At 36.4% G+C, this 22,359-nt stretch overlaps 1 protein-coding gene across 1 annotated transcript in view; it reads left to right on the top strand.

Annotated features, from left to right (window-relative positions):
• The window catches only part of LOC136042056 (thiamine transporter 1-like), a 46,582-nt gene that overhangs the window by 13,578 nt on the left and 10,645 nt on the right, over positions 1–22,359 (top strand). The window contains exons 4-6 of the mRNA XM_065726921.1: positions 4,563–4,787; positions 17,274–17,487; positions 21,210–21,402. Coding sequence (XP_065582993.1) covers positions 4,563–4,787; positions 17,274–17,487; positions 21,210–21,402 — 632 coding nt within the window. The remainder of the gene's footprint in view (positions 1–4,562; positions 4,788–17,273; positions 17,488–21,209; positions 21,403–22,359) is intronic.

Raw genomic sequence — 22,359 nt, forward strand, 5'->3', positions numbered from 1 at the left:
ACATGTGTTGAAACAGGGGAAAATGAATAGGCTCCACTTTTTAAGAGGAGAATGATTCTTCGGTTTAATTAGCAGGAATTCCCATATCTCTCATCCAGTGCAGAGCTATGCTAGACAAAGTAGTTAACGTATTATATTGTATAAAAGCATCATTTAGCGTTAACAGGAATGACATCCGTTGATCAATGAAGTTTTAAATACCTCTCTTGTGTAGAATCCGGTGTGTATCTAATAATGGGAAAAATATAATGAAGGATTAAGTACTTCCAATTTTTACATAAGTTGTAGGTGAGGCTCTAGTACTATGCATAACCTGTATTGAATCACTTCATATTTATTTTGTTTCTGAATTCTAGGCTAATTGACTGCTTAGAATAGAATATATTTATTCACTACAATAGCCGGAGCTAGCATTAGCATGTCATGACAAAAATAATATATACCTTCAAAAACACTCACAGGAAAATCTAAACAAACATTATATTAATCAAACACATATTAATCAAACATTAAATATTAGTCGCGTAAATATTATTAAAATGACGGGTAAAATATGGAACAAATGATTTGCGACATCTCTCAGTACTATAAGCTGAGCAAGTCAGTAACTGTGGAAAATTCTTTTTTATTTGTCGGAGTCTAGTAACTGGTCCTTCAGTTGGGGGGCTCTCGAGGTTGGGTAGTAGACAACAAAGAATTGGGGAATTCAAACAATTTAGTCCAAATCTATATGTTAAGCCATGTCTACGACTATCAAGTGAGTCCAAATTGAGTTGTTTCAGTGCATCCTCGTAAGTTGAGTAGTTTTGTCCAAGTATAAGTTTTACAGGTCTTTTTTGTATCGTCTCAAGTCTATCTGTTTGATCTTTTGTCAATCCCGGTTGCCAAGCAGGGCATGCATACTCAAGAGAAGGTCTAACATAGCTGCAGTATACAGACTTTAAAACCTCAGTTGGTGTACCAAATCTTTTTAGGTTGGAAAATGAATGTAAAAGCGAGGCGCCTTTTTTAGTCAGATAGTCAACGTGCGAATTCAATCTTAAATCATCGTCCAAAAGTTATTGAATGATGAATTATTGAATGATGTCTTATTAATAAATATTTGGTCCCATAGGATTGTTAAACACGTATAACGAAATATATTTGAAGGGTGAAGGGTCTCCAGGGGCCCAAATTGGAGTGTCCCTTCAGAGTCAGAAAAAGTAATGACAAAAATACTTATTTTCTATGTAAATGCATAGAAGACGAACATGAGTTGTTGCCATGAAAGGCGTGACTAAGCTACGTTTAATGGAATTAGGATTTGGAGTGTATTAGGATGAATAATATTAATAAGATTCCGTGAAAACGTTGCATTATTTTGGTATTTAGACCATAATACTCATTAAAACAAAAAGTTTTGCAGACTTGACTACAGTGCTTGACTACATTCCTTTGCGGGGTCATACGAAAACACTTCGTTAAGATTGTAATGTTTTCCAGTACGATAATTCTTGGTGATGTTTACTAGTAAATTAAGAAGCTTAGTTGCAACTTAAATTCATTTGTTATCTGACAAAATCAACAATATTAAACTAATCTTAGATTTGTACTTCAGAAATGTCTATTTGCCCACACAATCTTAAGGTTTTTCTATTTTTAAGATTAAATCCTATTTTGGAAAATTACAATGGTGCTTTTCAAATTTCAAAAAATGTTCGTATGATAAAAATAGAGAGCTAGTGCTCTCGTTTTAACAAAAATAGACATTTCGGCTTTATTTCCTCTTTTGTGATGCGGAAGAATTTCGATGATTGGTACAGTTAGCAATTATATTGATTGGTATAATTATTGGTAAATTGGTCTACCAATATATTGACCACCAAATATATTGGTTGGTACAATTAGCAATTACATTGATAGCCGACATACGCTAAAAAGAGAGGCACTGGAAAGAGAAGGTGGAGGACCAGTATTTTTATTAACGATAGGCATTGTGACGATTTCTCTTTCCTGACACGGATGAACTTCGATGATAGGAAAAATTAGTAATTATATCGATAGCCGGATAAGAAAAGACGAAATCAACTCCCTTAAATACCCAATCATTAGGCTTTTTATATTTACTATCCATATAGACAAGAATAATTGCTTAATCGAACTGCATCTCAACCAATGAGATTTATCTTGAGCAATCATTGAGAGGAAACTGTCTCTGATTAAGGAGAAAGATAACTTTTCTCACATCTGCCCTAATCATCAGACTTGAACCTTTCAAATTTCCAATTGATTGCGTTCCAAAAGGAAATAACAGGAACAATTAAAACAAGAGCTAAGAGCTCATATAGTACTTGTGACGAGAGATCGGATCCGGTCCGGTTATATCAATCACGCATCTAGAACTTGTGCTTATTCTCGAACTCGCCGAAGCACTAGAAATCGCCCCGAACTCCCCCAAAGAGATCGGATCTGGTCTGATTATGTCAATAACGTATCTAGAACTTGTGCTTATTCTTCCCATCAAGTTTCATCCCGATCTCTCCACTCTAAGCGTTTTCCAAGATTCTGATTTCCAGGATTTCAGTTTACCCCCTCCACCCCCAATGTCCCCAGATCCAATCCGAATTGAAAATGGAGCATCTGAGACATGATATCTTTCTATATATCAAGTTTCATTAAGATCCGATCACCCGTTCGTGAGATAAACATACCTCATTTTTCCCGATTTCCCCTCTCTCTGCCCCCCCCAAGATTGTCAAATCGGGGAAACGACTGCTATCAAGTCAATTTGTGATGGTTCCTGACACGCCTACCAATTTTCATCATCCTAGTACATTCAGAAGTAGCGAACTCTCTAAAGCACTTGAAATCCCCCCCCCCAATTCTCCCAAAGAGAGCGGATCCGGTCTGGCTATATCGATTACGTATCTAGGATTTGTGCTCATTCTTCCCACCAAGTTTCATCGCAATCTCTCCACTCTAAGCGTTTTTTAAGAGTTCCAGTTTTCCCCTCCATCTCCCCTCAGTGACACCGGATCCAGTCGGGATTTAAAACAAGAGCTCTGAGACACGAACTCCACCTAAATCGAATTTTATTAAGATCCGATTACCCGTTCGTAAGTTAAAAACACCTAATTTTTCAATTTTTTCCGAATTAACCGTCCTTCCACTCCCTCCCCCCTCCCGGATCGTCGGATTGGAGAAACGACTATTCCTAATTTAATCTGGTCCAATTCTTGATACGCCTGCAAACTTTCAGCGATTGCTATGTTGATCACGTATGTAGTTTCGGATCTTCTTCTTGTAAAAATTGGGGTGGTTCAGGATTCGAACCTGAGACCTCTCGCACCCTAAGGGAGAATCATATCCCTTGACCAGCAAGCCACACTTAAGAAGAACAATCATTTGCTTTATCGGCAATTAAAATTCTTTTCAACTATCTCGCTCGCTCGCCCCCCCCCCCCCCTGATGGTCGAATCGGGGAAGGAAGAGACTATTTATAATTTAATCTGGTATGGTCTCTGATTCACCTGCCAACTTTCATCGTCCTAGCTTATCTGGAAGTGCCCGAACTAGCAAAACTGGGACCGACAGGCAGACAGACAGAACGACGGACAGAAATTGCAATCGCTATATGTTACTTGGTAAATACTAAGTGCCATAAAAACAAGATACCCTGAAACATCGGGTTTTCATTTTAGTGTACGGATTATCTGATGGAATAAAACCTAGTTTATTTTATGTTTGCTTGTTTTTTTTTCGAATGAGGCTGTATTTAAGTACAGTTCAGCGGCATTCAAGTTAAGTTTGCTTCTAGAAGACGTGGTCTTTTATTGTAGATGACCAAAATATTTTGTAATGTTTTGATATGTATGAAGTACCGAAAAATAACGAAAGATACAAAGTGACTTTAAATCTACCCTTGTTTTAAGGCAATATGTCTTTCAAAATGCAGTCACTCATCAATTGCTTTTACAATAAAATGTAAAAGATTAATTAAAAGAGGACTTAGTTAATTTGATCTTTGTACAGTGCAATAATGCATTCCTGTAAGTAATTTTTTGTGGACTTGTATTTTCAACCTTGTACTTTCTTTGTAAAGCTTTATAGCTATACTGAATATCTGCTAGTTTAGCCTAGCATATTGCTCTACTTTATTATTTTTCTATATTTTTGCGACTGAATACATTTTAAATGGAACAATAAGAATAATAACTGGCCTATCGAACGAACAGGCAGATTCGTATTGAACAGTAAACTATATAAGAAATAAGTTTTGTTGATTTTACTAGTGTTGAACCCAAAGAGCATGGGTAACTTACAAAAGTGGGAACTTGCGCCAGTTTTGACACACAAAAAAACTCAAAACTTCATTTTGCGCTTTGTGACACTTTGCATTTTTTTTCAGTGCAATAATTAGAATAACTAGTTTAGTTTGTGTAGTTGTTAAAATTAATGAAATGTCTGATTTCGATTCTGGACAGAATAAGCTAGTATATACTGTGACAATCGACCAATCAGATCACGTGATAATGCTCTTGAGTATTGGTTGTCTCTTACAATGTAGTTGCTTTCGATTTTAGGTACTGGTAACGACTGGAGCTCTTGATTATTATTCGCTTAACTTCATTTCACTTGGCTCCGTATGTGTTGCTACATGCTTTAGTTTTGCCTTACCGAGTGTTCCTAGATCAATTTACTTCTACAGAGATGAATCTGCTTCCCTTGGACCTGAACAGGAAAATGATGAAGATAGAGGATACGACGCTGAGGTTCCACCTAAAGCTACGAAAAAGACGGTTATTAAGGTGCTCTTGAATTAATTATTTTTAAAATTATTTCATTGGTATGAACTGTTGATTGATGTTTGGATTTAGGATAGCTACATCAGATAGTTAGAGACTTTTAATGTGAAATTTCTTTGTCAAATTGGTTCTGCAAATTACTTGATGATATGTGGTAAGACTTGGCAGTTAGTTATTACCATATGTATGGGAGATTAGTTTATAAACGAAATATTTTTTTTTAATCAAATCTTTCGTGATACCGTATGTCAAGTAAAGAATGAACTTTGTCAGTGTAAATTTTACGGACGATGCTCTGACGTTTGAGGGTCAGGAATCTCCAGGAAAGGGCTATTTCACAACAACATATGCATCAAAAGAGTGTAATTTAGGCTATTTCAAATTTAACGATGAAAACTGCCAAAATTATTACCGAATGTAGCAAATCTACCGTATGAAAATTGACCCAATAAATGGCAGCGCAATAGACTGCCTAAGTAAAGAGAGGTGTGGGCACAATGCATTTTTTTTGGGGGGGGAAGGTTTAGACTACTTTGGATAGAAGGAGTTGTCGTAAAAACTTCGAAAAGGGCTCATTCGATTGGAAATTGAAAGCGTTAGGGCACTTTTAATAGTTGACAGTGATTGGAGGGAAACCAGCCCCCCCCCCATGTCCACTATTTCCCCAGATACATCCAATCAAAATTTTCAGATAGCTATTTGGTGTTGTTGAAAGATCTGGAAATTATATCTTTGGGGATGACAGCCCCCTGCAGGGGGATACCGTATGTCAAGTAAAGAGTGAACTTTGTCAGTGTAAATTTTACGGACGATGCTCTGACGTTTGAGGGTCAGGAATCTCCAGGAAAGGGCTATTTCACAACAACATATGCATCAAAAGAGTGTATTTTAGGCTATTTCAAATTTAACGATGAAAACTGCCAAAATTATTGCCGGATGTAGCAAATCTACCGTATGAAAATTGACCCAATAAATGGCAGCGCAATAGACTGCCTAAGTAAAGAGAGGTGTGGGCACAATGCATTTTTTTTGGGGGGGAAGGTTTAGACTACTTTGGATAGAAGGAGTTGTCGTAAAAACTTCGAAAAGGGCTCATTCGATTGGAAATTGAAAGCGTTAGGGCACTTTTTAATAGTTGACAGTGATTGGAGGGAAACCAGCCCCCCCCATGTCCACTATTTCCCCAAACACATCCAATCAAAATTTTCAGATAGCTATTTGGTGTTGTTGAAAGATCTGGAAATTATGTCTTTGGGGATGACAGCCCCCTGCAGCCCTCATGGCAAGGGTTGTAAGTTATGCTTTGGGGGTATATAATGTTTTATAGAAAGGGTGGTCGTATAAACCTCAGAGGGGGCTCATTGGACTGGTAACCAGAAGTTCTAGTGCCCTATTTAGGAGTCAAAGTTATCGAAGGACACTTACCCCCTCCTCCTACGTAAAATTTTCCTGAAATGCATGCGTTACAAATTTTAAGATAGACATTTGTTCAAAAATGGTCCAAAGATCATAGACAGCAGAATTCCGCTGCCCAAGTAAAGAGCTATGTGGACACAAGGGCTCAGGGCAAGGGTTGTAAGTTAGAAAGGGTGGTCACACAAGCTTTGGAGGGGTTTCATTGGATTGAAAATTGAAAGTTCTAGTGCCCTTTTAATAGTCAAAAGTGATTGGACCAACCCCCCTCATATCGACCCATCATTTCCTCAAACACATCCAATCAAACTTTTGAGATAGTCATTTTGCTAAGTATATTTGAAAGATCCAGTAATTTTGTCTTTGGAGATAACACCCCCCTCCCCCATTGCTCTCGGGGCAAGGGCTGTAAGTTGCCTATTAATAACATTTATTGTTCTTATGGAAAAAGTTGTCATATGAACTTCGGATGTGGCTCATTCAATTGGAAATTAGAAGTCATATTGCTCTTTTTCAGAGTCAAAAGTGATAGGACAGCAGCTAGCATCACCCCACTTCTTCTTTCCCCCAAATGAACCCGATAGAAATTTTGAGATACCCACATTATTCAAAATAGTCTAAAGATCATATAAAAAGTCCTTTTGGGTTAAAATAGCACCTCAGAACCTGGGGCAACGGTTGTAAGTTATGCTTCGAAGGCATATAAGGTTTTATGGAATGGCTGGTCGTATAAACTGTGGACAGGGGTCATTTTATTCGAAATCGGAAGTAATAAGTCTCTTTTTAGGAGTCAAAAGTGAACTGAGGGCAACCAGCCTCCCCCCCCCACGACCATTATTTTCCAAATACACATCCAATCAAAATTTTGAGACGTCTACTTTCTTCAGAATTGTTAAGAGATCATGTAATTATGTCTTTGGGGATGTCAACCCCCTTAAAGCCCTTAGAACAAGGGCTGTAAGTTAGACAATTCCTTCACTATTTACTTATAGTATATTTTATTGAGAAAGGTATGCATGTTTGACCTTTACTTTCCAAAAAGACAAAGGGTATTAAGGTGAGCCTTTATGAGTAGATTGAGGGGAGTGTTGAACTAAATTAAAACACGTTACGTTTATACGGGCTGTCAAAAGAGTGTAGATCAGGAATGAATTTAGAACTTTCAGAAAATGATAGTAGAGATGATTGTTGACCAAAAAGGTAATATTTGTACGCTACTACTGCTACTACAGTTACCATCACTGCTACAGCTTCCACTACTAATACTACAACCACGGTACTACATTTAAAATATTAAGGGAAATTTGAACTGTAACAAAAGATACTATGTCCATGCACATTGTCAAAAGAGCGTATCTAAAAAATGGATTTGAGTATTAAGGTGGAACTTTCAGAAAATGCTTAAAGGGGAAGATCAATTAACCGAAAGGTAATATGTGCATACTACTACTAATACTTCTACTGCTGCTACATTTACTATTACTGCTACTGTTACTACTTCAACAACTACCTCTATTGCATTGACTTGTAAGGCTAAGAGCATTAAGATAAAACTCACAAAGTATAAATATAAAGATTATCAAATGGATATATCAGCAATATTATAGCAATGGCTAATTGTATTAAGTTGAAACTTCGAGGACTTGATATGAATGATGTTCAAATCACCAAAATGCAATGCATGTACTATTAATGCTACCACTAGAGTTACTGTAACTAACAATACTAAGGGTTCTAAGGCGAAACTTTTAGGGAACGTTTAGGGGGAGTTCCAATTAAACGAAAAAACTATATGCATGTAGGTTTTCAAAAGGGTATATAAACAATATCATAAGCAGAGCCCCTCTGTAATAGCTAGAAATATCATTGAAACTTTTAAAGGAGCTAATTCGATTCAAGATTAAAAGTTCTAGTGTCCTTTTTAAGAGTAAAAAGAGATTGGGGAAAGCAACCCTCCTCCTAAGCCCATTCATTTTCCTAACACATCAAATCAAAATTTCGAGACAGCCATTTTGTTCAGCATGGTACAACAGTACAGCAGCTATGTCTCTAGGGATATTGGGTGTGTCAACTCCCCACAATTACGCAACTGGCCGATATTGCTTTAAAACTAAATCAAAAGGCACTCTATGCATTGTTGCTAATAAGTAACCTCAGCAATATATCGAGAAAGACTGGGCCATTAATTTGAAAATTTCGGGCTACTACTATTACTACTTCTGCTCTTCTTACGATTTAAATAAATCAAAAGAGTGTAAGTGTATCGAGGTTTTCAAAGAGCATAGATGGAATTTCTGGGAAATGATATTAAGTTTCATTTTTCAGGTAAACTTGAATAGGCATAAACTTTAATTAAACAGTACTATTTATTTCAGGAATAAAAATCGTTAAAAAAGTTTCTCCCACATACAAATAGCAAGCTGAACTATGGGTCCTTGTAGAAAAAAATCGAACAGATATTAAATATTATTTTTTCCATGAAAAGGACTGTCAATAAAAAATGAGCTGAAATTAATTTAAAAAACTTTTTCCACAAAACAAGTTTTTCAAAGAAAAGTAAAGAGCTCCACTAAGCTAAAAATGATCAGAAATGGAATCAAATAACCATTCAACTGTAAAACTAACACGAATCATCGTCGATAAATAAATGAAACTCAAGACGAATAAAAATTACAATAACTACTCGAGTCAAGCTCAAAAGGAGCAAAAATTAACATGAGTAGGGCTGACAACCCCCATGCCTTCTCAAGATCAGAATTTAATTTGCACTTTGCTGAAAACAAAATAAATATAAAATGTTTTCAATTTTTGTACTTTATTAAATAAAAAATCATTAAAACTTGAAGGAATAAATATCAGTATAAATATATTAAACTTACAATCTATGATCATTTCTTTTTCAGTAAAGTATTAATTATGTTCAGGGGGGTTGTACGCCCTGCTCCTGTTAATTTTTGCTCGTTTTGAGTTTGACTCGGTTAACTATTTTAATTTCTGTTCGTTAAGAATTTCATTTATTTATTGATGGTGATTTGTGGCATTTTTGCTCTTTGAAGGTTATTTGACTTTATTTTCTTTTCATTTTTGGCTTAGTGGGGCTCTTTCCTTTTCTTTGAAAAACTCATATTGTGGAAAAAAGGTTTTTAAGTTAAGTTTGGTAAAAGGAGAAAATACCCCTTTAAAAATTGAGTGCTCTTGATAAAAGTTCAACCATTAAATTACAACGTCTGAGAGCTCCTTCTTTCCTCTTCTCTTATTCCATCAGTTGTTTGGTTTTGTACATTGGGACCCAATAAAATCCTACATGCTAACGAAAATACTATTTACATACATGACCGTAAGCATTTCAAGTTATTTGAATATTTGAATTTTGCTTTAGTGAACTTCGAAATTTTATATGGGATCGAATCATATTAAGGCCAAATTATTGTTCTCTGTCGTTCACTCCATTTTTTTTGCGTTGCTTCTTTGAATTATTAGTGAACTTCGAAATTTTATATGGGCTCGAATCATATTAAGGCCAAATTATTGTTCTCTGTCGTTCACTCCATTTTTTTTGCGTTGCTTCTTTGAATTATGGGTTATGTATAAAACAATAGAGGTTATCATTGATGTCAGCTTCAATTTATGGTATCAAATAATGGGCTATTTTAGCTCATTATAATAAAATGGACCAGAAATGCTCTTGATTTTGCATTTTGTATTATTCTCATCTTCTATATATATAAAACTAGCTGTTGGGGTGGCGCTTCGCGCCACCCCAACACCTAGTTGGTGGGGCGCTTCGCGCCCCCCCCCCCAAGCCCCCCCGCGCGCGTAAGTCGTTACGCGCCATATTAGTTACGCGCCATTGTAGTTGTGTCCCTGTGTCCCACCTGTGAATATAGATAGATTTATATATGTGTTTCAAACTACGTAAAAATTGCGAATATACAACATTTTTGGCTTTCCCACTACTGGAAGTTTTCCGTTTCCAATTGCCAGCAATTGATCTGAAAATCTTTGACCAGAATCATCGTTTTGCAATCGGACACGCATATTTGTAGTTAATTTTAATATTTTTACGTGTGCCCATAAATTAGAATTTTTCAGGCAAGCATTCATTTCGTCTGCAGGAGTTAAACTACGTAAAAATTGCGAATATACAACATTCTTGGCTTTCCCATTGTCTGTGCATATACAAAGCCGTATGCACTAATAATGACGTCATATGCAAACGCTCTTTTTACAAACAAACAAACATGCATACACACAACTCGTTTTTATATAGATAGATAGATAGATGGATACAATACAAATTAACTGCGTAAAACTTGCGAATATACAACATTCTTCGCTGTCCAATTGTCGCTGCATATAAATAGATTGTCAGGTTTACCGACCCTCGAACATGCAACGTACAATTGTCCATTGGAAAAACATTCAGTATTAAGATCTATACCACATTTTTCTAATGATTGACCTTGAGCTTTGTTAATGGTGATTGCAAATGCTAATCGAATTGGGAATTCAATCTTTTAAATTGAAAAGGCAGATCCGTTGGAATCATGGGAATGCGAGGAATAAGAACAGCCTTACCCTCAAATGCCCTGTCAAGATTGTCGCCTTTATTAGGCTTTCCATTGTTTTTTTTACGGCAAGTCGCGTGCCATTGCAAAGCTTTGGTGGGTCGCCTATTTTTAGTTGTAGCACGTGTGGTGGAAACCCTGAAAGATATATGGAATTTAAAAATTCAGATGGATAATTAACCGCTTCATTTGGTTCCAAAACTTTGTCGACTGACTTGCAAAGGACTGCCTGGTCTCGAATCTTGGTCAAAACAATATTGTTGATTTCGTGGACGTCTATATTTTTGGGTGCGAGAATCGCTCTTTCACTTAGCCATTTATTATTTTTATAAGTTTTTAGAATATTCGGAAATACTTTTTCAATCAATTCATTTTTGGACGTCACTAACTACAGAAATCAGCAGGTAGTTGTATACGTCCTGAAATTGAGTCTATCGTATCATAAATGTCTTTTTGTTCCGACGTTAACTTGTAAATGTTATTTTGTACATACGACAATAGATCACTCGTACTGTAACTTTGTTCACGATCCAATTCTACACATGTCGAAACAGCAGCGATACGGTTAGGTGAAGGCATTCCCAATTCCTGAATAGGTTTGTTTGCCATACGTACGCACAAATCTTCTATAATAACTAAAAGCCATTTATTATTTTTATAATTTTTTAGAATATTCGGAAATACTTTTTCAATCAATTCATTTTTGGACGTCACTAAACTACAGAAATCAGCAGGTAGTTGTATACGTCCTGAAATTGAGTCTATCGTATCATAAATGTCTTTTTGTTCCGACGTTAACTTGTAAATGTTATTTTGTACATACGACAATAGATCACTCGTACTGTAACTTTGTTCACGATCCAATTCTACACATGTCGAAACAGCAGCGATACGGTTAGGTGAAGGCATTCCCAAATCCTGAAGAGGTTTGTTTGCCATACGTACGCACAAATCTTCTATAATAACTAAAGTGTCGTTATAAATTTCTGATGTAAAATCAAAAGTCATTTCTGACGTCTCTAACTGTTTTCGATGGAGTATATCTTCGGACATTTTTGACTTATATTTTTCCCATAACTCTGTAGGAGCTGATGGAGAGCAAGTGTACGAATTTGACTTGGGGTTGACGTTTCGCACGCGTCATTGATGCAGTTATCCCAGTGTTGGTCATTCTCCAATAAATTCAGAGCTTGGCATGCACTACGGTAAGTGTCATGTATAGTACCGTTTACAGTTCTCAAATACTCAAAGGATGTCGGACCGGGTACATTCACCAAAAGCAGGCGTAGAAAGAAGCATTCATGTTGATTGGGGTGAACGGTGTAGAGTCTTCCTATCGTGGTATCTTTGAAGATGGTAGGTTGGCCGTAAACCCACTGGTTATCTACTTCGATGGTGGTACCGTTGCCATTGTAGGTTTTTCAGTCATTTTACAATTAGAAATTTCTCTTTCGACGGTCTTCTTACAATTAAAAATTTGTCTTTGAACGATATTCTTAAATACCTGTGTCCTGGTCGTCATTTGTATTCCCTGTGTCCCGGTCGTCATTTGTGTCCCGGTATCCCAGTCTGTAATTTCTCTTTTTTCTTTTTTCAGTTTTCTTTTTCTTCTTTATTTTTCAGCTTCACTATGAAATACATATCGCCGAACCTTTGTTTTTTTAACTAAAATCTGGTAGTCATTGATGACCTTTTCCAAGTCAAAATCCCAAACCCAATCATCATCGCTATCATTTTCAGTTTTAATATGTTTTGACTCTCGCTGTCCAGGTGGATCTTCATCTAACTGCGCGGTTTTGCGTTCTTTAGCCTCAAGCCTGTTTCCTTGCTGTTCTTTTGATTCCTCGGCACGCTTTCTTTTCTGACTTTCTCTATCAGCAGCAAGTTTTTTGGCATAGACTCTTTGAGCATCTTCATCAGTCATTGTAAACTTAAACATTAATAGAATTCTACACGAACATATGTCTTATATAACTTGAATGACGTCACCTTCAAAGCAAAAATGACGGCAACTAATTTCATGACGTCAGCCGAAACATGACGTCACCTGATCCACAGATCCACAGACAACTTATTTTTATATATATAGATAAGTTGTCTGTCTGTCTGTCTGTCGAGTGACGTCATTATATGACGTCTGAATTATTTCATCATATACCAATTCAAAAACGAATGTATTCAAGCCGAAGTAGCTGAGTCGGTAAAGCTTTATGTTCCAGGTTCCAGGTCCGAGAGGTTCCAAGTTCGAACCTTGGCTTTAGCATTAATACAAAAGAAGAAAAAAACTAAAAAAGGTAAAAACTACAAAAAAAACTAAAAAGAAAATACTAAAAAAACTAAAAAAGCTAAAAAATTAAAAAAATTAAAAAAGGTAAAAAACTAAAAGCTAAAAAAGAAAAAAAAAGAAAAAAAAGGTAAAAACTACAAAAAAACTAAAAAAAAAAAACTAAAAACTAATAAAAAAACTAAAAAAACTAAAAACTGAAAAAGAAAAAAAAACTAAAAAAAGGAAAAAACTGAAAAATAAAGGAGAAAAAGAAAACTATAAACCGGGACACAGGGAATATAAATGACGACTGGGACACTCAAAGAGAAATTACAGACTGGGACACTGGGACACAAATAACGACCGGGATACCGGGACACAAATGACGACCGGGATGCTCAAAGAGAAATTACAGACTGGGACACTGGGACAGAAATGACGACCGGGATACTGGGAATATAAATGACGACCGGGACACAGGGACACAACTACAAGGGGGGTGCCGGGGGCACAGGGGGATATATAAATGACGACGGGGACACAGGGAATGTTCGATTAGCAATCACCATCAACAAAGCTCAAGCGTAATCATTTGAATAATCAGGTATAGATCTGAATACGGATTGTTTTTCCCACTGACAATTTTATGTTGCATGTTCAAGAGCCGATAAACCTGACAATCTATTTATATGCACAGACAATGGGACATCGAAGAATGTTGTATATTCGCAAGTTTTACGTAGTTAAAAACATATATATATATATATATATATATATATATATATATATATATATATATATATATATATATATATATATATATATATATATATATATATATATATATATATATATATATATATATATATATATATATATATATATATATATATATATATATATATATATATCTTTCTATATTCACAGGTGGGACACAGGGACACAACTACAATGGCACGTAACTAATATGGTGCGTAACGACTTACGCGCGGGGGGCCTGGGGGGGTTTGGAAGCGCCCCCACCAGCTAGGTGTTGGGGTGGCGCGAAGTGCCACCCCAACAGCTAGTTTCTAATAAAAGTTAGTCTAATTCCTGAACTTTGAGTTAAATCGAATTGTTATTTGATGTAATTAATTGACAAGGCTGGGTTTCTGGTTAGTATAGGGATAATGTATGAAAATGTGAAAAAGATGAATAGCAAAAAAATTTATTTTATTGTGCTTGGCGCAAAAATGCCCATATAAATAATGAGTCGGTATTTTTGATAATAAATGTCTGAGTTTGAACTGCTAATTATAGTCCGATTTTTTATTCAATTAAATAAAAAAAACTAGTTTTTTTAAATGAAAGTAAGGAGCGACATTAAAACTTAAAACGAACAGAAATTACTCCGTATATGAAATGGGTTGTCCCCTCCGCAGTCCCTCGCTCTTTACGCTAAAGTTTGACTCTTTGCCACAATTCTACTTTTTAAAACAATTAAAAACTTTAGCGTAAAGAGCGAGGGACTGCGGAGGGGACAACCCATTTCGTATACGGAGTAATTTCTGTTCGTTTTAAGTTTTAATGTCGCTCCTTACTTTCAGTTAAAAAAACTGGTTTTTTTTATTTAATTTCTGAACGTTTTTGAATTAATGCATGTTTGATTTTGGCTCTCCGCACATAAATTATTGAAATGAAATTAGTATATCAATTTTTTTTTGGCTAAATGGCTTTCTCTTAGTTTTGATCAGACGATTTTGAGAAATAAGGGGTGGGGAAGGAGGCCTAGTTGCCCTCCAATTTTTCGGTTACTTAAAAAGGCTACTAGAACTTTTAATATTCAACGAACGTTTTTATTAGTAAAAAATATACGTAACTTAAGAATTAACTTACGTAACAAACTTTTATATTCTTATATTTTTATTATGTGTAGGAGGGGGTTTGTACCCTCGTTAATACCTCGCTCTTTACACTAAATCGTAAGTTTTGTCCCAATTCTTCAAGAATGACCCCTGAATCAAAAAGGCCGTAGAATAAATAGTTGAAATCACTAAAAATATTTTAGCATAAAGAGCGAGGTATTTATCTCCTCCTAAATACCTCGCTCTTTATGCTAAAGTATTTTTAGAACCCCTCATATGCGTAATAATCTCTGTTCGTTTTAAATTTCAATGCTATTCCTTACTTTCATTTGAAAAAACGTTTTCATGTTTATTTTTTCATTGTTTTTTTATAGTAATGCTAGAAAATCCTGCGCCCTTTTCATTGAATTTTTCTTCCCCCATGACATATTCCTCAAAGGAAAGATCCTCCCACAAAGCCCTCTCCCATCAACCCCACCCCCAAACCAAAAAATCCCCATGAAAACGTCTGTACACTTCCCAATAACTATTACTATATGTAAACACTGGTCAAAGTTTGTAACTTGCAGCCCCTCCCTCAGGGATTGTGGGGGAGTAAGTCATTCCCAAAGACATAGTTATTATGGTTTTCGACTATGCTGAAGAAAATGGCTATCTTAAAATTTTAATCTGTTGACTTTTGGAAAAAAATGAGCATGGGAGGGGGCCTATTTGCCCTCCAATATTTTTGTCACTTAAAAAGGGCACTAGAACTTTTCATTTCCGCTAGAATGAACCCTCTCGCGACATTCTAGGACCACTTCGTCGATAAGATAACCCCTGGGAAAAAAAAAACAAAAAAAAAACAAACAAACAAATAAACACGCACCCGTGATTTGTCTTCTGGCAAAAAATACAAAATTCCACATTTTTTAGATAGGAGCTTGAATTTTTTGCTATAGAGTTCTCTGATAGACCGAATGCGATAGTGTGATTTTCGTTAAGATTCTATGACTTTTAGGGGATGTTTCCCCCTTTTTTCCAAAATAGGGCAAATTTTTTCAGTCTCGTAACTTTTGATGACAAAGACTAAATTAATTGAAACTTATATATTTAGAACTAGCGTAAAAATTCGATTCTTTTGATGTATCTTTTAGCATCAAAATTCCGTTTTTTAGAGTTTCGTTTACTATTGAGCCGGGTCGTCCCTTACCACGTTCCTTACCACGAACTGTTTGAAAAGAAAATAAATCGGTATTTCGGGGCTTCTGACATTATTACTCCTTTGCGGAAGTTAGGCTCAAAATTGAAAAAGGATTATATTTTTTCTCTGGGCCCCTTCCACCTCTTAGTTCGTTTATTTTCGCTTTATAGTTGTGTTATCTCTTAGCAGTTATTTCGTTAGTTGAGTTATGGTTGTGGTATATATGTTTTATCGCTCGTATAGTTGTGTTATTTTCAAATTATACTCCATAATAGAGAGGCTCCGAACACCCAGCATGGTATATTAAGCTCTTAATTTGACATTTTTTCTAACATGACCAGATTCGTCCTGCGCCCTTTTCATTGAATTTTTTCCCCCATGGCATATTTCTCCAGGGAAAGATCCTCCCACATAGCCCCCTCCCTCAACCCTACCCCAAAAACCAAAAAAAAATCCCCCTGAAAACGTCTGTACACTTCCCAATAACCATTATTATATGTAAACACTGGTTGAAGTTTGTAACTTGCAACCCCTCCCCCAGGGACTGTGGGGGAGTAAGTCATCCCCAAAAACATAGTTATTATGATTTTTGACTATGCTAAACAAAATGGCTATCTCAAAATTTTGATCCGTTGACTTTGGGGAAAAAATGAGCGTGGGAGGGGGCCTAGATGCCCTCCAATTTTTTTGGTCACTTAAAAAGGGCACTAGAACTTTTCATTTCCGTTATAATGAGCCCTCTTGCGACATTCTAGGACCACTTGGTCGATACGATGACCCCTGGAAAAAAAAAAAAAAAAAAAAAAAACACAAACAAATAAACACGCACCCGTGATTTGTCTTCTGGCAAAAAATGCAAAATTCTACATTTTTGTAGATAGGAGCTTGAAACTTCTACAGTTAGGTTCTCTGATACGCTGAATCTGATGGTGTCATTTTCGTTAAGATCCTACGACTTTTAGGGGGTGTTTCCCCCCTATTTTCCTAAATAAGGCAAATTTTCCCAGGCTCGTAACTTTTGATGGCTAAGACTAAACTTGATGAAACTTATATATTTAAAATCAGCATTAAAATGCGATTCTTTTGATGTAGCTATTGATATTTGATATTTTTAGAGTTTTGGTTACTATTGAGCCGGATCGCTCCTTACTACAGTTCGTTACCACGAACTGTTTGATTTGGTATAAAAGCTAATTCTTTTCTTATCATTTTCAGATGACCTTTTCTGAAGGTTGTTCACTCATTTGGAATGATTTCAGAAGTTCATACTCAAACTTGAGTGTAGTCAAATGGTCGGTTTGGTGGGCATTCACCATGTGCTGTAATCTACAAGTACTCAACTATATACAGCCTCTTTGGCAAACTATAGCCCCTACTTCAACTGGAAGCTTGTATAATGGAATAGTAGAGGCGTTACAAAACATACTAAGTAAGTAAGTTTGAATAACTTGAATACTTGCTAAAAGACACTAAGTAAGTTTTCTCCCTCTTTTTTTTCGATTCTATCCAAATTTATATGTATCTCTTCTCTAAAAAAAAAAAAAAAAAAACATTTTCAGAAACCTTCCTATCTGCTAAATGTCGTTGCTGTAATCCAGTGTTTTTATTTTATGTGTTTTAGTGTTGCATAAAAGCCCAGTGTTCCGCTATTGTATTGTGTGGACCACTACAAGCCAAGCATCTTCGGCCAAGTACCACCTTTTTATGCTTGTAATTGTTTTCTATTTCCCATAGTATTTATAAATGATTGATTGATTAATAAAAATGATTGAAGTCTCTGCTTTTGTCTTCTTTAAGTAAATGTTTAAAGTATGAGGCTGATCGTAAGACTACAAGTCCTACACGAGTCTGAAATCTTCTTTTCTTTGGCTGAATGTTTGTTAGAAAAATTAATGTAGTTTACAATTTGCCTGTTTCCGTATCTGTCTGTGTGTGTTTATGAGTTTTTATGGCACTTGGTTTTAACCAAGTGACACATAGCAATCGCAAATTCTGTCGGTCTGTCGGTCTGTCTGTCGGTCCTGGTTTTGCTACTTTAGGCACTTCCAGGTAAGCTAGGACGATGAAACTTGGCAGGTGTATCAGGGACCGAACCATATTAAATTAGAAATAGTCGTTTTCCCAATTTGACCATCTGAGGGGGAGTTTAGGGCCCGTTGATTCGGAAAAAATAGAAAAAATGAAGTATTTTTAACTTACGAAAGGTTGATCAGATCTTAACGAAATTTGATGTTTGGAAGGATATCATGTCTCAGAGCTGTTATTTTAAATTCCGACCGGATCTGGTGACATTGGGGGGGGGGAGTTGGGAGGGGGAAACCTAAAATCTTGAAAAACACTTAGAGTGGAAGGATCGGGATGAAACTTGATGGGAAAAATAAGCACAAGTCCTAGATACATGATTGACATAACCGGAACGGATCCGGTCGCTTTGGGGTAGTTGGGGGGGGGGTTAATTCTGAAAAATTAGAAAAAATGAGGTATTTTTAACTTACGAACGGGGGATCGGGTCTCAATGAAATTTGATATTTAGAAGGATATCATGTCTCAAAGCTCTTAATTTAAATCCCGACCGGATCTGGTGACATTGGGGGGAGTTTGGAGGGACCTAAAATCATGGAAAACGCTTAAATTGGAGGGATCGGGATGAAACTTGGTGGGAAAAATAAGCAATAAGTCTTAGATACGTGATTTACATAATTGGAACGGGTCCGCTCTTTGGGGGGGGGGGGGTAATTCCGAAAAATTAGAAAAAATGACGTATTTTGAACTTACGAAGGAGTGATCGGATCTTCATGAAACTTCATATTTAGAAGGACCTCGTAACTCAGATCTCTTATATTAAATCTCAACCGGAGCCAGCGTCATTGGGGGGGCAGTTGGGGGGGGGACCGGGGGGAGCGGAGAGATCAGGGTGAAACTGGATTGGAAGAATAAAAACCTGTCTAAGATACGTGACTGACATAACCGGACCGGATCTGTTCTCTTTACTGGAGCTAGGAGGGGGGGGGTAATTTGGAAAAATAAGATATTTGTAACTTACGAAAGGGTGACCAGATCTTGATGAAATTTGATATTTAGATATTTAGAAAGATCTTGTGCTTTAAAGTTCTAATTTTAAATTCCGACCAGATCCTGTGACATTGGGAGGAGTTGGAGGGGGAAACCGGAATTCTTGGAAAACGTGAAAATTGGGGTATTTTTATCTTACGAATAGGTGATTGGATCTTAATGAAATTTGATATTTAGAAGGAATTGATGTCTCAGAGCTCTTATTTCAAATCCCGACCAGATCTTTTGACATTGGGGGGGGAGTTGGAGGGGGAAATCCTGGAAAACACTTGGACTGGAGGAATCGGGATGATGCTTGGTGGATAGAATAAGCAAATGTCCTTGATACGTGATTGACGTAACCGTTCGCTTTCTTAGGGGGAGTTGGGGGGAGGGGCTCAGTGATTTAGCGAGTTTGGTGCTTCTGGATCGGCTAGGACGATGAAAATTGGTAGGCGTGTGAGGGAGCTGCACAAATTGACTTGATAAAGTCGTTTTCCCAGATTCGACCATCTGGGGGGCTAAAGGGAGAGGAAAAATTAGAAAAAAATGAGGTATTTATAACTTACGAGTGGGTGATCGGATCTTAATGAATGTTGATATTTAGAAGGACGTCGTGACTCAGAGCTCTTATTTTCAATCCTAACCGGCATTAAGCCTCTGATGTTCCTTTTAAATCAATCTATTGATTCTTAGAATTTTGTTAGAGCTCATACCATATGAGCTCTTGGCTCATAGCTCTTCTTGCCTCGTCACAAGTGTCATATGAGCTCTTAGCTCTTGTTGTCTCTTTGTACCTATTTGTCTGACCTTCTATTTACATGTTTTTGTTTTTGTCTTTGCGTGTCTGACTCTGTGTGTTTGTGTGTGTTTTTGTCTCTTTCTCTCTTTTTGTACCTGTGTGTTTGAGCGTCTGTTTGCCCGTTTCTGCGTCTGTGTGTTTTTTGTCTGGCTCCGTGTTTCTCTCTCTCTCTCTCTCTCTCCCCCCCTCTCTCTCTCTCTCTCTCTCTCTCCCTTCCTGTCTCGCTTATAAAAACATAAAGCAATGGATTTAAAGCATCATTTTTATCAAGAAAATGCCTGAAAATGGTTTAGAAATGAAAATGTGTGCCACAGGTTGCCACAGGCCAGTCACACAGTGCCACGGTGGCTTGAACTGTTTTGATGTATGAAAATCGAAGAAACTATGCGAATCAACGCTTCAAAAGGAGTTGCGTTTGCTTGAAATATGGATGCGTGTGCCGAAAAAAGGATCTTTGCTTGAAATACAATGCAAGGGGGACAGAGGGCCAAGTGTCACGAACAATCATGGTCCATGGATGGTAATTCAATTATTTTCCCGGGAATAAAAACACGCGATCCATAGCTTACGGAGAAACGGGAAAAATTTCATGAAATTCAAGAAGCCTATTGCATAGAATCTGTTCCTAATGTTGTAATAATAACAATTACTTGTTCGTTCAGCTGACTAAGGCGTCACTCCATTGGGAAATCTCTGGTCATACCGTCAAATTTTTACACCGAACAAAAACCTTTGATGACGGTCTATAAAGGTTTCCTGAATCAAAACATTGCGTAAGCGGCTTGGGGAATGCCTTGAAGAAACATCTCGAAGGAAAAAAAAATCCTTAAGCAAAACCATATATGTCGAAGAAAGTGTCTTGAAGAAAAAAACATCTTGGAAAAACAAATATCTCGAAGGAAATGTCTTCAAGAAAAAAACATCTCGAAGAAAAAAACATGTCGAAAAAAAATATCTCAAGAAAAAAACATCTCGAAAAAAAACATCTCAAAGAAAACGTCTTGAAGAAAAAAAAAACATCTCGAAGAAAAAAAAAACCTCGAAGAAATGTCTTGAAGGAAAAAAACATCTCGAAATTTCCGGGATTTCATTTTGATCAATAGATTTTCGATATTTCAGTAATAATTTTTCCAATGAAATTTTCATAGGCTTGCCTATAAAGAGCCTTGAGAATTTTCACAAGGAATAATTAATTCAGTTTTTGAACAGAAAACAGTTCGTTCTACTAAAACACAGAAATGGAAAAAGAAGGAAATTCCGAAAATTGTATCTTTTTAGGTCAACATTTATATTTTCAGGTGCTCTTGCCACTTTGGCCGTTGCTTATTCAAGAGTTAATTGGAGTAAATGGGGTGAATTCACTTTGGCTCTTTGCGCTTTGATTAGTGGCTTTCTATTAAGCTTCATGGCATCAACACGTCATCTTTGGGTTGCGTATATGTGCTACATTCTTTTCAAAATCATTTATCAAGTTCTTATAACAGTGTCCAAGTAAGTTGTTTGTTTAATTTCTTTTGTCTTATGTGTATTTGTTGTGTTGTGTATTTTTGCTTTGTTTGCTTTTGTTATGAATTGGGTTATTGGTTTGTTACTTTTACGTTACCATCACTATAATGCGAGTAAGCTTACTGAAACTCAAGAGTACATGGTAAAGAAAAACAAAAAGAAACGATGCAGCATCAGGATTTAGAATAAGCACATGTAAATCCACGAAAGATAGAGTCAAGGCTCCCAAACTCATTATTTTTGCCTTACCTTAAAAGTGGGATGAATAAATACACAGCTAGAAAAACGAAAAAAAAAGTAGCAACATCAGTTCTTTTTGGATGAAAAAATAATAATTCAAAATAAAAGTATCTGTGGATTCATTATATATTGTTGACAAACAAAATCTTTAAAACCCCCGCTCCCACCCTATGTATGAAAATGTCAGGAATAAGAGAGAAAATCTGAGGATCTTTATATTTTTCACGTGGATATGAATTTAAAATTCACCCTCTCTCCCTGCTACGTTCCTACCTGTACTTAGTTAAAAGGAAGATAGTGATTTCATTTTCATCGCATAATTTATTTCTTCTAGTCTAAGGCCCCTTGAAAGTTGTTGTGATGCTTTTCTTGCATCCGAACGGCCATTGAAGAAACGAAAAAACAAAATGCCGTGGTCTTTCTTGGTTTTCAAAACATGGCAAAAACACTTTTGAAAATATCTTTGATCACAAGAAGACGTATGTGTTCTAATTCTGTAAGCGTGTGCGTTTTGGAAGGTCGTGGATTGATGTTTATAATGTATGTGTGTTAATATAATGTGTATAATGATCGTGTTAACTATTGTGAACAATACATGTGAATGACCAAATCCCCCTTTTAAACATTTGTTGTCCTTTTTTTTCACCTGTTTTTCACCTATTCGAGTTGAGGTAGTTAAATTTGGAAGTCTGTTTATTTACT

Source organism: Artemia franciscana, unplaced genomic scaffold, assembly GCF_032884065.1.
Source record: "Artemia franciscana unplaced genomic scaffold, ASM3288406v1 PGA_scaffold_58, whole genome shotgun sequence".
Classification (NCBI taxonomy): Eukaryota; Metazoa; Arthropoda; class Branchiopoda; order Anostraca; family Artemiidae; genus Artemia; species Artemia franciscana.